Source organism: Xiphias gladius, chromosome 22, assembly GCF_016859285.1.
Source record: "Xiphias gladius isolate SHS-SW01 ecotype Sanya breed wild chromosome 22, ASM1685928v1, whole genome shotgun sequence".
Lineage (NCBI taxonomy): Eukaryota > Metazoa > Chordata > Actinopteri > Istiophoriformes > Xiphiidae > Xiphias > Xiphias gladius.
In genome coordinates, this window is record NC_053421.1 from 15402684 (window position 1) to 15416297 (window position 13614).

At 43.3% G+C, this 13614-nt stretch overlaps 2 protein-coding genes across 4 annotated transcripts; both read left to right on the forward strand.

Annotated features, from left to right (window-relative positions):
• The first annotated feature begins 2210 nt into the window (after positions 1-2210).
• Positions 2211-3340, forward strand: hoxa13b (homeobox A13b). Its single transcript, XM_040118290.1, has 2 exons — positions 2211-2844; positions 3102-3340. The coding sequence occupies exons 1-2, from the start codon at positions 2211-2213 to the stop codon at positions 3338-3340; spliced, it is 873 nt and encodes a 290-aa protein (XP_039974224.1).
• Positions 3341-8649: 5309 nt separating this feature from the next.
• On the forward strand, positions 8650-12362 carry hoxa11b (homeobox A11b). Of its 3 annotated transcripts, none has more exons than XM_040116840.1 (4): positions 8650-8737; positions 9730-9877; positions 10151-10995; positions 11988-12362. In XM_040116840.1, exons 3-4 carry the CDS (start codon positions 10392-10394, stop codon positions 12218-12220), a joined length of 837 nt encoding a protein of 278 aa, XP_039972774.1. In that variant the 5' UTR covers positions 8650-8737; positions 9730-9877; positions 10151-10391; the 3' UTR covers positions 12221-12362. The 3 variants fall into 3 exon arrangements, with proteins under 3 accessions (XP_039972774.1, XP_039972775.1, XP_039972773.1); XM_040116841.1 differs by lacking the exon at positions 8650-8737 and adding an exon at positions 8901-8921; XM_040116839.1 differs by lacking the exon at positions 8650-8737 and having other exon boundaries at positions 9719-9877.
• The last annotated feature ends 1252 nt before the right edge of the window (positions 12363-13614 follow it).

Consider the following 13614-nt stretch of genomic DNA (forward strand, 5'->3'; position numbering starts at 1 on the left):
AGGCTTTCTTTGCGTGTGATAATTCTTTACAGGTTAAGAGTAACACATAATTCCTATTCGTCCTAACTGCTTCAACCACTTTCGTTGACTTTCGGTTACCATGTAATTGTTTTTAACAAACTGACACAAAATAGCTTCATTTAAATATTGCTGTTTCGCACGCACGGTCACAGGAGCCCAAACCCCCTTATCCACACACACACACACTGTGTGTGTGTGTATGAGAGAGAGAGACGGAGAGAGTGTCTGTTTTGACGGCATATTGAAATGAAAATTAAATACCTAAATGAAATACTATTTTATGAACAACCCATGACCTTGACTATTTCCTATCTAACTGGCTCAACTGCTCATATGACAGGTCCTACCAGCTGCTAGATACAGCTCAGAGAGACAGCCACCCACTAATGTGTGAACAACGAGCCTGAGCCAATACTCACTTATTCTAGCTCGGCCATTGAAGAAAGATGGCTTTTTTTTTTCTATTTCAATGCAGTCTGCTATAGCAGTAAATAAAAAGCCGATTAGTCTACCTAAAGGTTAGGACATTCCAATTAAAACAAAAAAAAAATCTGATATGAATTTATTCAAGAACATAAAACATTATGCGTTTCCGCTCTGAAATGTAGACCACTACTCACTCTTGCCTACAAGCTATGAATTTGGGCCATAAAGCTTTAAAGCCTCAAAAGGTGTTTCCCCACTCTGCTAGAATAAAAAAAAAAAAGTGCTCGGATTTAGATGCGCATTCATTCCTCGGCGTCTGTGGTCTCACTTTAAACTAGGAATGTAAAATTCAAAGGGATACAGAAAGGGAAAGACTATTTTGTTTGATACTAATCTTAACCTCGTCTATCACAGAGACCCTATAAAACGAAGCGTTTTAGTGCCATATTTAGGCTGAACCGTAAACAATGCGGACCGTAAACTGTTTTTTAGCTGTGCGTTTGTGCGGAGGGAAACAAGAGCCCACCTATGGAGGCATTGCAAGCAGGCTGTAGAAACACAGTAGAAACATAATGGAGACTGGTTTATTTTCCTGTGAGTCACTTTTTTTTTTTTTTAACTCTCTTAGACGAACAAGATAATCAATTGTGAGCTCTGATTTTGACCATTTAATGCCAGTACATCTTTATCTTATTGCCAAAGTCTGAGGGGAAAAGTTAAAGAAATGGGGGGTGGTTGAGGTTATTTGTCCCAAAAACGAGCTCATTCTTACGAAGAAATCTCCTCTTCGTCACTTGGCGGTGTTTTCTCAGCGGGCTTCCTGGCGTGAGGTGTCTGCTTGGCCAGACTGCAACTTTCAACTTGACCTTGGCCTCCAGCCGCGTCCGACTGTACGGGGAAGCCTCCAGCCAAATGTGGCATGCTTTTGGTATTTTGTGGACACCGGACCCGTGTTTTCATTGACACGTCACCGTGCCAAATGTGAGGATGACTCAAATTGCTAGTGGGGATGTAACTGGGGATGCATTTTGTATGTCTGGATCTATACGAGATGTGTGTTCGTTTTTCTTGTATTCATTTTCCTGAAAAACCCGCCTGCGTAATCACTGTGCGTAAAAGCATCACGCCAAGCCAGTCAGTCAGTTCAGATAATTCAAGGACATGATGGCTGCTTTTGTAAAAGTCTGCAGTTTTGACTAAACGCGCATAAAAAGGTCAAATCTTTAAATATAAAACCTAAATCATTTTGAATCCAAATATCCTAAATCCTTTTTAGCTTTACCCTTAAAGTAAAAGCCTGTGTAACTGTAAAGGCTCGCGTAATTATGCGCTTCAATTCCGGCGGGAGAAATACATATATCACTTACAGTTTTTCTCACGCCATGTATTACGCAATTCCTAATCTGATCCTGTGCTGGTCGCGCTGTTTGATAGACACGATTGTCTTCACACCACAGCCTCCCTCTGTTCAAGTTTTAAATATCACTTGTGATTGGAGAAAAATTGCCCCTAGGGCTCCATTGCATAAAGAAATGGATCTGCCGATGTACAGTACATCTTCACAAACATGCAGCTTGATCTGCATTGTCTGATGTCTAGACGTTTATCATCTCCTTTGCATATCACGTGTTTGGCCCTGGCCAATAACCTCGCGATCTTTATGTACTCAGGCGTGTTGGTATCGTTACTCTGCCCGAGTCCCTGTCCGTGTTCAGTCGAGGGGATTTTGAAAAAGAGTTGGTCGTCTCGATGTAGGGCATGCTATGACCGCTTCATTACTCCTCCATTCGCACTGGATTGACCCGGTGATGTTTCTCTACGACAACGGCTTGGATGAAAGAAGCAAGAACATGGAGGGATTTACTGGAGGTAATTTCGCTGCGAACCAGTGCAGGAATTTGTTAGCGCATCCAACCTCGCTGGCGCCCAGCACCACCTACACCGCGAGTGAGGTGCCAGTCTCTGGCATGGGGGAGCCTGGCAAACAATGTAGCCCCTGTTCTGCCACTCAGAGCTCACCCAATGCATCTTTGCCCTATGGATATTTTGGCAGCAGTTATTACCCATGTAGGATGTCACACGGCAGCGTCAAGGCTTGCGCGCAGCCCTCTGGCTATGGCGATAAATACATGGACTCGTCGGTCTCTGGTGAGGAGTTCTCGACCAGGGCGAAAGAATTTGCTTTTTATCAGGGCTACTCCTCGGGTCCCTACCAACCCAGCTACCTGGATGTCCCCGTCGTACCTGCGCTCAGTGCTCCATCTGAGCCAAGACACGAGTCCCTGTTGCCTATGGAGTCCTACCAGCCATGGGCCATCACCAATGGTTGGAGTGGTCAAGTTTACTGCACCAAGGAGCAGCCACAGTCAAATCCTCTGTGGAAATCCTCGTTACAAGGTATATATTTTTTAATGTTTTATTAACACAGAAATATGCAATGTTCATTGGAATCGGGAAATAAACTTGCGAAAACATGTGCATGTAATGTCTTGTGTAAAAATGTGGGTTTTTTTCACTGCATAACACGCCTGAGAGAGGAAAAATAAAAAAACAGAAGTTTTTTTTTTAAAAGAAGAAAGTAAAAGAAAGTAGTTTTCTGTCAGTTACAGCCGAGTAGATTAAAATGTGACATTGCATCCCCCCCCCCTCCACAGACACTATATCTGGTGGAGACAGCTCTATCCGCCGTGGGAGAAAGAAGCGTGTGCCGTACACCAAGGTGCAGCTCAAGGAACTGGAGAGGGAGTACGCCACCAATAAATTCATCACCAAGGACAAAAGGAGAAGGATATCCGCGCAGACAAATCTGACGGAGAGACAAGTGACAATCTGGTTTCAGAACAGGCGCGTAAAGGAGAAGAAAATCGTTAATAAATTCAAGAGTTCCAGTTAGCTCCGGAGATAGTGAGACAGGAGGTGAAAGGCTGACATGGACGCGCTTTCATCTAAAAAAAAAACAAAACTGTGCTATAATTTATTACGTTATGAACGGTTTCTTCGTCGCCAGGGCGGTTCTGTTTTGACTTACACTTTTCCTTCCTCACATTTTAATTGGAACCAGTCGATGCGGCCTGTTGACAGAAAATCGGAAATGGCTCGCAACATGTTGACCGTGGCAATTCCGCACGGGATGTATGATCTCCTTGAAAAATTCACCAAACGCTAAGACGTTCTGCTTTGAAGGCCCGAGACACCCCGAGAAATCCTGCGCTTTTATTCCTCCTCACCGAAACAGAAATTAAAAGCTGAAGCCCCTAGAACCAGACACAGCTCTCCTCTTCGGTCCGTGAGTCAGTGGCACACTAAAAGATGGCTAAACTGTCACCATCAAAGGCTGATCATTAAATGGCCGACAATGAATCCGGAAAATAATATTTCCAGCATTCATTCACACGAAAGAGTAAAATAATCATGATGATAATATGATATAATATATGATAATAATGAATAAGAGAAAACTTCCCTCCCACAACACTTCTTTGGTGTATACATAATTAATTCTTAAGATGAACTGGATTTCACCATTGTATCAGTTGGGAAAAGCGAGTTTATACTACTACTCCGCCTCTAGAAATTCAACCACTTCATTTCATCTGTTCACTTTATCGGTTCATCAGCCAGTATCTGGTGAAACGTTATCAAACTTGAGGCGGTCTCAGCATTTCAATAGTTTGCCCACACTTTGTCCATATTAGGCCTTTCCCCCCCTAAACGCAGGGTTTTTGCTCAGAAGAAGACGCCTGTCAGCAGGCCGAACTGTGCAATTTCTGCCCGTCTGTCGACAGTGATTTTGCTGAAAAGTACTGAAACCGTGGGCATATTTAAACATGTAAATGCTATCTGAATGCAACTATCTACTCTCCCTTTTCTGACTGCAATAGCCAAAAGTTTTTGACAATAAATGTTTGAGAGACGCAATGTGATGTTGTCATTTTCATTCATCTTTTTTAGTCCGCATTGAACATGGGTGCTCGATCGATCAGGACCAGGCGGCACCAATCCTTCTCATGGTGAAATATCCTTCACAAAAATGGGCGCAGTGTATTCCCCGAAGTGCTGATGGTGCACTCGGGCCAAGAGGCCCGCAGGAGCGAGAGCCGTCGTCGAGCTCGGAGCCTCGGCCAGTTAGGGTTTATGTCGCCATCTAGTGGCGCAGCGCTGTCAGCACAGCTTCCGCCCAGTAGCTGGAGTCAATCCGACCGTCTTCACGTCCTCTGCACTTACAGAGGCATTTCGTGCGTGAGTGCGCGGGTTTGTGTGTATTTATGATATTGTACAAATATTGTAGCACTACAGAAACATTATAGGGTTATTAGAGTAATGACAGATTTGAAAGAATATGATGGATGAAGCCTTTTTGAGTCTTGGCACAACGGAAAAGCCATGATAACATAATAATAATAATTATTATTATTATTGTTGTTGTTATTATTATTATTGTTATTGTTATTATTGTTATTATTACGACTAACAATTATGAGTAGTACCTTAAATGTATTCCCATTCAATCAGATATTTTGGTTACAGATATTTGATCTAATTCTACTTTTTTAAAAATACAAACATCAGCTTGCTTGATTTATTTAAAAATAAGAATGAAAAATGATCGATCGTGTAATTCCGTTTTCATTCATTTTTCATCAGCTCTCCATTTCTTACAATGCATTTGAAACGCCAAAGCAACGCGCGACTAACGGACTCGGACTGCACGTGCAAACAAAATTTTTGTACTATTTTATTTGTTGAGTGAAATTTAAAATTTCGTTTCTAAAATGCCTGTTCAAAATCTGAAAAACATTAGTCACAACTCATGCGCTTCTTTATTCATTAATACTCAAGATCAGAAATCAAAATATAAAAGGTGCCGTTTGTTTTCTTTGTGTAGATCCATCAAGTCCTTATAGGCTATGACGTGTCCTTCATGAGGACGTATGTTTTTTCATTTTGTGTTCAAGAACAAATGGTGGTTATGCCCTTTTTCAGTTTGGAACAAAAACTTTGAAAAAAAAAAAAGAAAAAGGAAAAGGGAAATCTACTTATGAAGGTAGATGCAAACAAAAACTTTAAGTATGAAAAGATTTCACTCAGACGTGGGTCTTATCCCGCCGTCCAACCAATCTCTTGACTATTACGCACAAATCTTGTCTGTAGTTCGCAGCATCGACATTCGGCCTGAAATTCCTACAGTGAAATACTGAATCATAATTGGATTATGGCGTTAAAACGACCCACGTTATTCCGTCACATCTACAGTAAGATCAACTGATCGACTAAGTACCAGTGAGCAGGCCGTAGGCTTCATGCACATAATTGCTGATTTCTATCAAATTTAAGTGTTGAATACCAGAACCAGGCCAGGGCGCTGACCTCTGACCTGCCCAGCTCCTCGTGCAAACCCTGACCGGCAGGTTGCTGGTTCAGTTGTCCTGTCCGGCTGGATTCGAACAATTCATTTGTACAACAAAAAGGGGCATTTGCTCCAGGAATGAGGCAGCACCCTCTGGTGAGAGTCCCCCTCTCAGCTCAGTCTCAAATGCACAAGATTTCCCAAGCATCTGAGCTGCTTTTACTGATCCAATTTTTGGGAGAGTTGCTGGTGCGAATACCCTTCTACCTTGCTGGGATGGAGTCAGAAGCCTTCCCCTCTGGCTCCTGTGCAGATGCGGTGTCTCCTCTGGGTCTTTCCTCTGGGTTGCTCCCCCTGACACCTGAACAGGTTTAACTCGCCTCATTCCAAAAAGGCCCCGTGCGCTGCAGACCTGGAGCGTGCCACCGTATCAGTCAGTAACATAACAGTAGCAGAAATAATAACAGACACTAATAACCCACTCAAAATCCGTATCCAACAACATTGATAGCAATAGTGAAATTTTACTCTGAGGCTGAATTTAAGCGTTCCTTTTAACCAAGGAGGAAACTGGAGACAATAAAATCCACAAAGTAACAAAGAAACACGCGAGAAGTCTGAAAGGAAATTAAAGCCTAATTCGACGAGACACTCTGTTTTAAAATCGATCACTACATGTGAATTCGATGCTGAACATTTTCATCCCTTTATGTTTTGGGTACGCGTGTTGGCCAAGTGGCGTTGGACTTTGTGCGGTGAACTTCGGACAAGAACGAAAAACTTTATTTGAAAGTCAAATGCATTTGAGAGACCAAAACGTCCGCGAGGCAAATCCCAGTATCCACAAACAAACAAACAGATAAATCATCCTATCAGCAAGGCGCTGGCAGAAAGCTGTGTTTTACAGCAGCTTTAGCTATAATCCCCCCCCACCCCCCCACCCCAAACAGTACCCTCTATCCGGAGAGCCACATACGTACTTCTTCTCTCATGTTTCACCATAGTTCACTTTGAACAAAGTGCCTGCCACTACCCTTGTGTAGTAGCAGGCAAATGACCTTGCGTGTTACTTTAGAAGCCATATTGTCTGTGGCTGGCGCACGAGGAGTCCCTACAGGGGCCCTACATGAAAACCTGGTTACCTCACAGTCCATTATCAGCCAAGCAAACCCGGTGTCATTCTGGTTCCAGCTTTGAAATCACAGCGTCTTCCAAATCATCCAGGTCGTTCGGTCGTTTTGAAATTCACGTTTTCCTCAGGGTAGTTGTTTCGTGCCAGACTCTCATAAACATGAGCTCCTTGCAGTCGTTACTACTGGGAGACCAGTGAGGAAGCTTTATTTAGGGCAGTAAATCAGCTTGTAGCACGCCTCATCTTCGTTAACGCTTCCGAATCACCATGAATGTCACGAAAGTGAAAGGATTTAGAAATCTCTGGCGATTTGGCTTCTTTGAAGGCGCAATCCCGCGCCAAACGTAGGCCAAACAGAGTCTCCCCGCCACCAAAATTCAAAACACAGGATGGGAACCTGCTGTCACCCACTGTATTATTGGTTTACAACTCCTTTCATTCAAAGACAATCTAAATATGAGTTAATCGTGTTGCCCCCCCCACACACCAATAATGCTTACAAACTCTGGAAATAAATTCGGCATATGCCCGATAGATGGAGATACACACAAGACGCTATTCAGTTATATACCTGTCTTATTCATTTAGCACAAACGTTACACATTGGGCCTTTAAACTGTGAATCTTAACAGACACATTTTAGCTGAATATTAGAAAAATGGGCCCTTTTGAAATGAACTCGGGAGCCAGGAAAGGCAGGAGGCGCACGCAGATTTCCAGGTAGTTAAACCCAACCACATTCCTGCTGAAGTGTCGACAGAGAATTCAGGGGAACCAGGAAAAGCGCTTTGGATTTTTAAAATCCCCGTCCGCTGCCCCTCCGCAACCACGCCGGCCGCCCGTGACTGCATCTGAATGTGTTTTCGGACTTTGAGCTTTTGCATTTTCTGCTTCATTGAATCTATATCATACATTTATTCCCCGGAGGTCTTGTGCTGCAGGGTTTTGTGCCCCCCCCCCCCCCCTTTTATTTACCCTCTCCAACTTTATTGAATCTGAAGCTTTCAAGGCCAATAACGAACGACCAGCCAGCCTTGACTTTCCTGAGAATGTCAAGCAATGTAAAATAAACAAACAAATAAATAAAATCACACCTGAAAGTCTTTTGGTATGTTTGGTTTAATTATGCTTTTTTTTTTAATTCCCATTATTAACCAATCTTTTAAGCTTACATTGTTTTGATACTTTTTTTTTTAATTATTTGGATAAGTCCATCAATTCGCACGCCTTGGATAAGTGCATCTACGGAGAAGAGAAAATTTTAAGGAAACATATTTGTTGTTTTCCTTATTAGTTAACCGGTTTACCATCTTTTAGTTTACATACAGCCTGTTAGTACTCAGTCTGCTTTAGATTAGTGGATTAATCCACACCCACTGGCTCGTGTTTAACCCCGTAACCCGTTTATTTTATTTTATTTTATTTATCTCTTCGGTTAAAAGCCTTTTGGAAAAAACCCCGCTGCGGGACGCAGAGGGAAGGTGGTTTAATGTGACAAACTGCCAGGCCACTCCTGCAGCCCACGCCTGACTGCGGACGCCGCCTGCGAGCGGCTGCACGTTTCACCAAAGGATGCGAATAGGAACAGTCGTCAAATTTATCACGTGGGACAATTTTAATCACGCAAATGAGTAACAGTCTCGCACAGTAGTAACACACACACACACACACACACACTCACACACACACACTCACCGTTGAATGAAGCTCAATCAGCTGGAGCCGAGCAGCAAGCCACCTGGGCTGAATGAAATATTACACAGTCGCCCAGTGCTTCCCTCGCAGATGATGACAAATTCACGGCCTTTGATGTATGAAAAGTGAATTGGACCAAATTCTAAAATTGGCTGCATAACAGGATCGGTGATATGTGACACATGCGCCCAGTTACTCAGCAGTGATGACAAATGAAAATGGATTACGGTGGGGGGGGGGAAATCGCCCGTGTCCAACGCTTTACTGTACATCGGACGTCGCAAAGACAGAACGGGCGATGTAAAGACCGGAGCCCCTTCGGCAAATGCCTTTATTATTCATAGCCTATAAACAACATCTGTATGTTTACTCTTTAATCGCAGGCTTTGTCATGGCTGCATGGCTGCCTATATATCAGCTAATTACCCTGACATCAACTCCATTCAAGCTGCCCCTGGCCCTCTTCTAGTTTTTATCTCAACGTTTTGTTTTTTTTTTGGGACGAGGTGAATCCTCTGTGCTGTTGATCTCTGGACACAATATGCACACTTTGAAATGGTTCAGTGCAAGCACACGTGGTTAAAAAAAAAAAAAAAAAAAAAAAGAGAGAGAGACACAGTCGTATAGACAATTCAAAATAGAGGTTTATCACATTTTTTTTTTAGAATGAAAACAGATAAAAACCAGCAGGCAATTAAACATAATTATGGAGATAGAGCACTTTTGCAACAGAGTCGAGCTGACATGTTTTGGTGATCAGGAAAACGTTGCTCCAAATAAATACATAGCAGCCATAAGAGAGATAACTAAGGCTGCCTTCGTAGGCTATTGTCTTTTTGTCCTCCCGTGCCAAACTGGACTGATGCCTGGCAAAAGTGCAGCGTGACTGACATTGCTCCGCCACTTGTCGACTAGATTAATCTATATATAGCCAGAGGCGCTGTATTAGATTCACACAGAGAGACCGGGAGTTCGTGCTTGCCATGGGCTCAATGATAAAACAATTAAAAATAGAATTAAAAAAAATGTCTTTCAAAGTAATGGATGCAGGTACGGTACAGGCCCAACTTTCCTTGTCATAACAAACACAACACGTTCTCTGTTGCAGCCCATGTTTGGACGTTTTCCCCGCGAGGACTGAGCCTGACATGCACCTTACATGCATACTGAAGTTTGTCGCCTTCGTGGTCGAAAATGTGCTCTTCATCTTTAAAAGCATTCAGACGTCTGCGCAGAGGTTAAGGCTGCGGGTTAAGGTGAGGGCTACTTTAACAAATGAACTTTAAGCTCAAAAAAAAAAAAAAAAAAAAATGGCAGGTTAAGCAGCTTGGCGTGAAATTGGATATAGCTCTCAGTTTTTTTCCACTTTGCTATGCGGTCATGTAATTTAAATAGTCAGCAGTCAGCTGCAAGTAGCCCCAGCAAATCTATAGGAAAAAAAACCGTGTTTAAGGTATTTAGCTCCTCCAAAGTAGCCTTAATTGGGTCGATGCAAAATTCCCCCTCAGTATTTTTCCTTTCCCATACAGCCAAAGGTCTTCTTTATACACTCATTGACTCATATAGCCTACACGTCGAGGCGTAGGCTATCTGTCATTTTGTGCCAGTGGTCACATGGCTTTGGCCCTCAGGAATGGATAGAGATGGATCCCCACGTCAGCTTGTAAGGATACAGATTTCTGCTCCGCCAGTCTGCCTCAAAGCGACTGGAGCGCAGCGCCGCGGAGGAACTATGCGGGGATTATTATAGGACGTTTCCAACGGCAGAATATGGATTTTGATGAGCGGATCTCCGGCTCTAATATGTATTTACCGAGCTGCACCTACTACGTCTCCGGAGCAGACTTCTCGGGGCTCCCCCATTATTTAACCCAGAGCCAGTCGTCTTGCCCAATGACGTACTCCTACCAGTCCTCAGCCCTGCCACAGGTCCCGTCCGTGAGAGATGTGGCTTTCAGAGACTATGGCATCGACACGTCGAGTAAATGGCACCACGGCAGGGGGAGCCTATCGCACTGCTACACCGAGGACATCGTGCACAGGGACGGCTGGGCGAGCCCGACCTCACGGGGGGGAGACGTCGTGGTGAAAGGCAGCTCCGGCGCCAGCCACTCCGGCTCCTCCAATCCGACGCCGGGCTTCTACGGCAGCGTCGGCAGGAACGGCGTCCTGCCGCAGGCGTTCGACCAATTCTTCGACACCGCCTACGGGAGCGCGGAGAACAGCACAACACCGACAGCACAAGCGGCGGACACGGACGGACACGTAGCCAAAGCAAGCCCCGCTCCTGCTCACCCGGGCTCGGACACGGCGGAGAGCTGCAGCCCCAAGTCGTCCTCCGGCCACAGCGAGGAGAAACAGAGCAAGAGCAGCGGTGAGTGGCCCCGCTCAATGCAAGAAGGAGAGAAATCTAACGCGTTGCTCTTAAAGCTTTTTATATGCTGTTTTATAAGCACGGAAGGTTTATGGAGGGCCTGCAGATTTACCCTATAACAAAACTATGTTATAAACGACAAGATCACGTGCTTGGGATTGAAATTGGCCGTGAAGACTTTGGCGTTAAGCTTGTTCCCCGAGATTTCAAACAGGATCTCCACCTTTTTTCTCCATTTGTGTGCTTAAATATCCTTGAATAATTAGCCTGTAAAACTTCATTTATATGCGAAATATTTTTTCCCCCCCATATAGCACTGAAATAACAATCCTAGCATTTTCAGATGCACCCTGCACCTCCTATATTTGTGTCCCTGTGATTAGAATGTATTTGCTTCGGCGTATTTATGTTTAACATGTACATTTTGGGATTTACAGTTTGTTTTACCCTGTCCTGACTAAAGTGGGCTGCCGAGGCACTTTAATCTGACTTTGGAACAGACCTACCCTGCTCCTTATTTAAAGATAAATATTTACAAAATCACCGGATTTGCGGGGATTTAATCTTACAGCTGCTTTCCATGATGGAATTTGCTTCACTGACACTAAAACAAAAGCTTTGTGCGCGCAGGGAAAGCGGGATCGGACAATCAAAGCAAATCAGATACACGATACTCCTGTTTGCCTGGACTAGGCTCACGCCCTCACTATTAAAAACCAGCCAGCATGGTTTTTACAGATTCCCATACGTTTTGTTTTTTTTTACAACTTCCGACATGCAATCCTTCCTGCCCAACGCGTTCCACTATCAAGTCCAGTCTGTGTTTACAAATCCCGGTCTGTAGGCCGGGGAGGAAGGAAACACTTGAACTCCAGAGCTCATGTGGACCGCCACTCCCGCTTCAAAGCAAGACGCGGACTTATGATTTCACGTTGTTGCCATGTGCCGTAAAATATATCATGCGGTGACCTTTGCCCTTCATTGTGTTCCAGGTGGCCAGAGGACGCGCAAGAAGAGATGTCCATATTCAAAGTATCAGATCAGGGAACTAGAGAGGGAATTCTTCTTCAGCGTTTACATCAACAAAGAGAAGCGTCTGCAGCTCTCGCGGATGCTCAATCTGACTGATCGCCAGGTCAAAATCTGGTTTCAGAACAGGAGGATGAAGGAGAAGAAACTGAACAGAGACCGTTTACAGTACTACACCACAAACCCCCTGCTATGAAAACTGAACAAAGACTGTCACATCTAGACTGCACATCTACATCATTACCTGGACAAGATGACGAGTTTTTTAATGTACCAGACTTCATAAAGAATTCTACTATTTATACACTATTTTGTCATTAAACACCGTTGGCTTTATTATTATTATTATTATTATTATTATTATTATTATTATTATTATTATTATTATTATTATTGGCCTGTTATTCTCCTTGCCTAAACAAACAACAATTTTCCACATTTTAAAGTGACGTGGTTGCGTTTTTGGCGTGTTTACTCGGAAAACCAGATGTGTTTGAATTCCCTTTATAATATTTGATGATACACACAGAGATTACCGTACTACTTTTTCAAAAAAAAATCTTACTTTTTTCCTTAAAATTAAACTTAATTTCCCCAATATACGCACGCACATGTACAGTACTGTTTTTTCCAAAAAAAAATCTTTTTTTTTTCTCCTTTAAATGAAATTTATTTTCACAAATTTACGCACGCACACGTGACTTTTGTGGCCAGAAATCTTGACATTAAAGTACTGTTCGTGTTTCCTTCTTTCTCCTAACATTTTAACTCTATTGTACAAATACACTGAAAGACCCCCAGTGACATTATTCGCGGTGATCAAACTGCTCCCAAAAATGATCGCTCGATGCTGCATCGTTAGAGAACGAATTCGATTATAATCTGATACCAATTCATGGATTTCATGCATTTTAAATTTGATATCCAACATCTGCGCTTGACCCTCAGTGCAAGGGGGCTTCGTTGAGCTCTTGGTTGTAAAGTTGGATTGATCTCCCAACTTCATCCAAAGGGCAAACCACTGATGAGCGAGCAGAGCCCCCAAATGAAACGTAATCCCGTATTTTGTTTTACATGCCAGCGCGTGGATCGTACCAGATACTCTGTATGTGGGCCTGATGATTTTTATTCCCCCGTGGATGGAAACAAGACCCGCTGCATTTATTATCTGATATCCATTACAAAGGGGTCACTCATTTCTGGGTTGATGTGCAAAGGCTATTTTTTTTTTTTTTTTTTTTTTTGTCCTAACCGGTCCGTTAGGGCTTTCTTTAACAATCGTGACACTTGTTTTAATCCAGAAGGATCTATTAGACCGACTGTGGTTATGCTTCCACGAAAGCAGTTGTTGTGAGATCTAAAGACCATATTCTTTTTATCCAAGTCAGCCTGTGTTTACCCATACAGGCAGTGGCATTGGAGTAAATAAAGAGATGACAAACCCCGGTTCACTATTGCAATCACCTCTAGCTGTATGATGAATTATTTCTCAGCTGGAGTGATTTAATCCCGAAATCGTACATCACTTCTTGATTCTAAATTGACAAGCTACGCATTTGGGTCAGGAAGATTTATGGTAACCAGAAAAGG

What these genes read in the sequence shown, in the direction of transcription:
- hoxa13b (XM_040118290.1), top strand. Translation starts at nt 2,211, where the DNA reads ATGACCGCTTCATTACTCCTCCATTCGCACTGGATTGACCCGGTGATG. An exon ending in GTGGAAATCCTCGTTACAAG is followed by an intron (nt 2,845 to 3,101) that starts GTATATATTTTT and finishes CCCCCTCCACAG; the next exon opens with ACACTATATCTGGTGGAGAC.
- hoxa11b (XM_040116840.1), top strand. Translation starts at nt 10,392, where the DNA reads ATGGATTTTGATGAGCGGATCTCCGGCTCTAATATGTATTTACCGAGC. An exon ending in GAAACAGAGCAAGAGCAGCG is followed by an intron (nt 10,996 to 11,987) that starts GTGAGTGGCCCC and finishes ATTGTGTTCCAG; the next exon opens with GTGGCCAGAGGACGCGCAAG.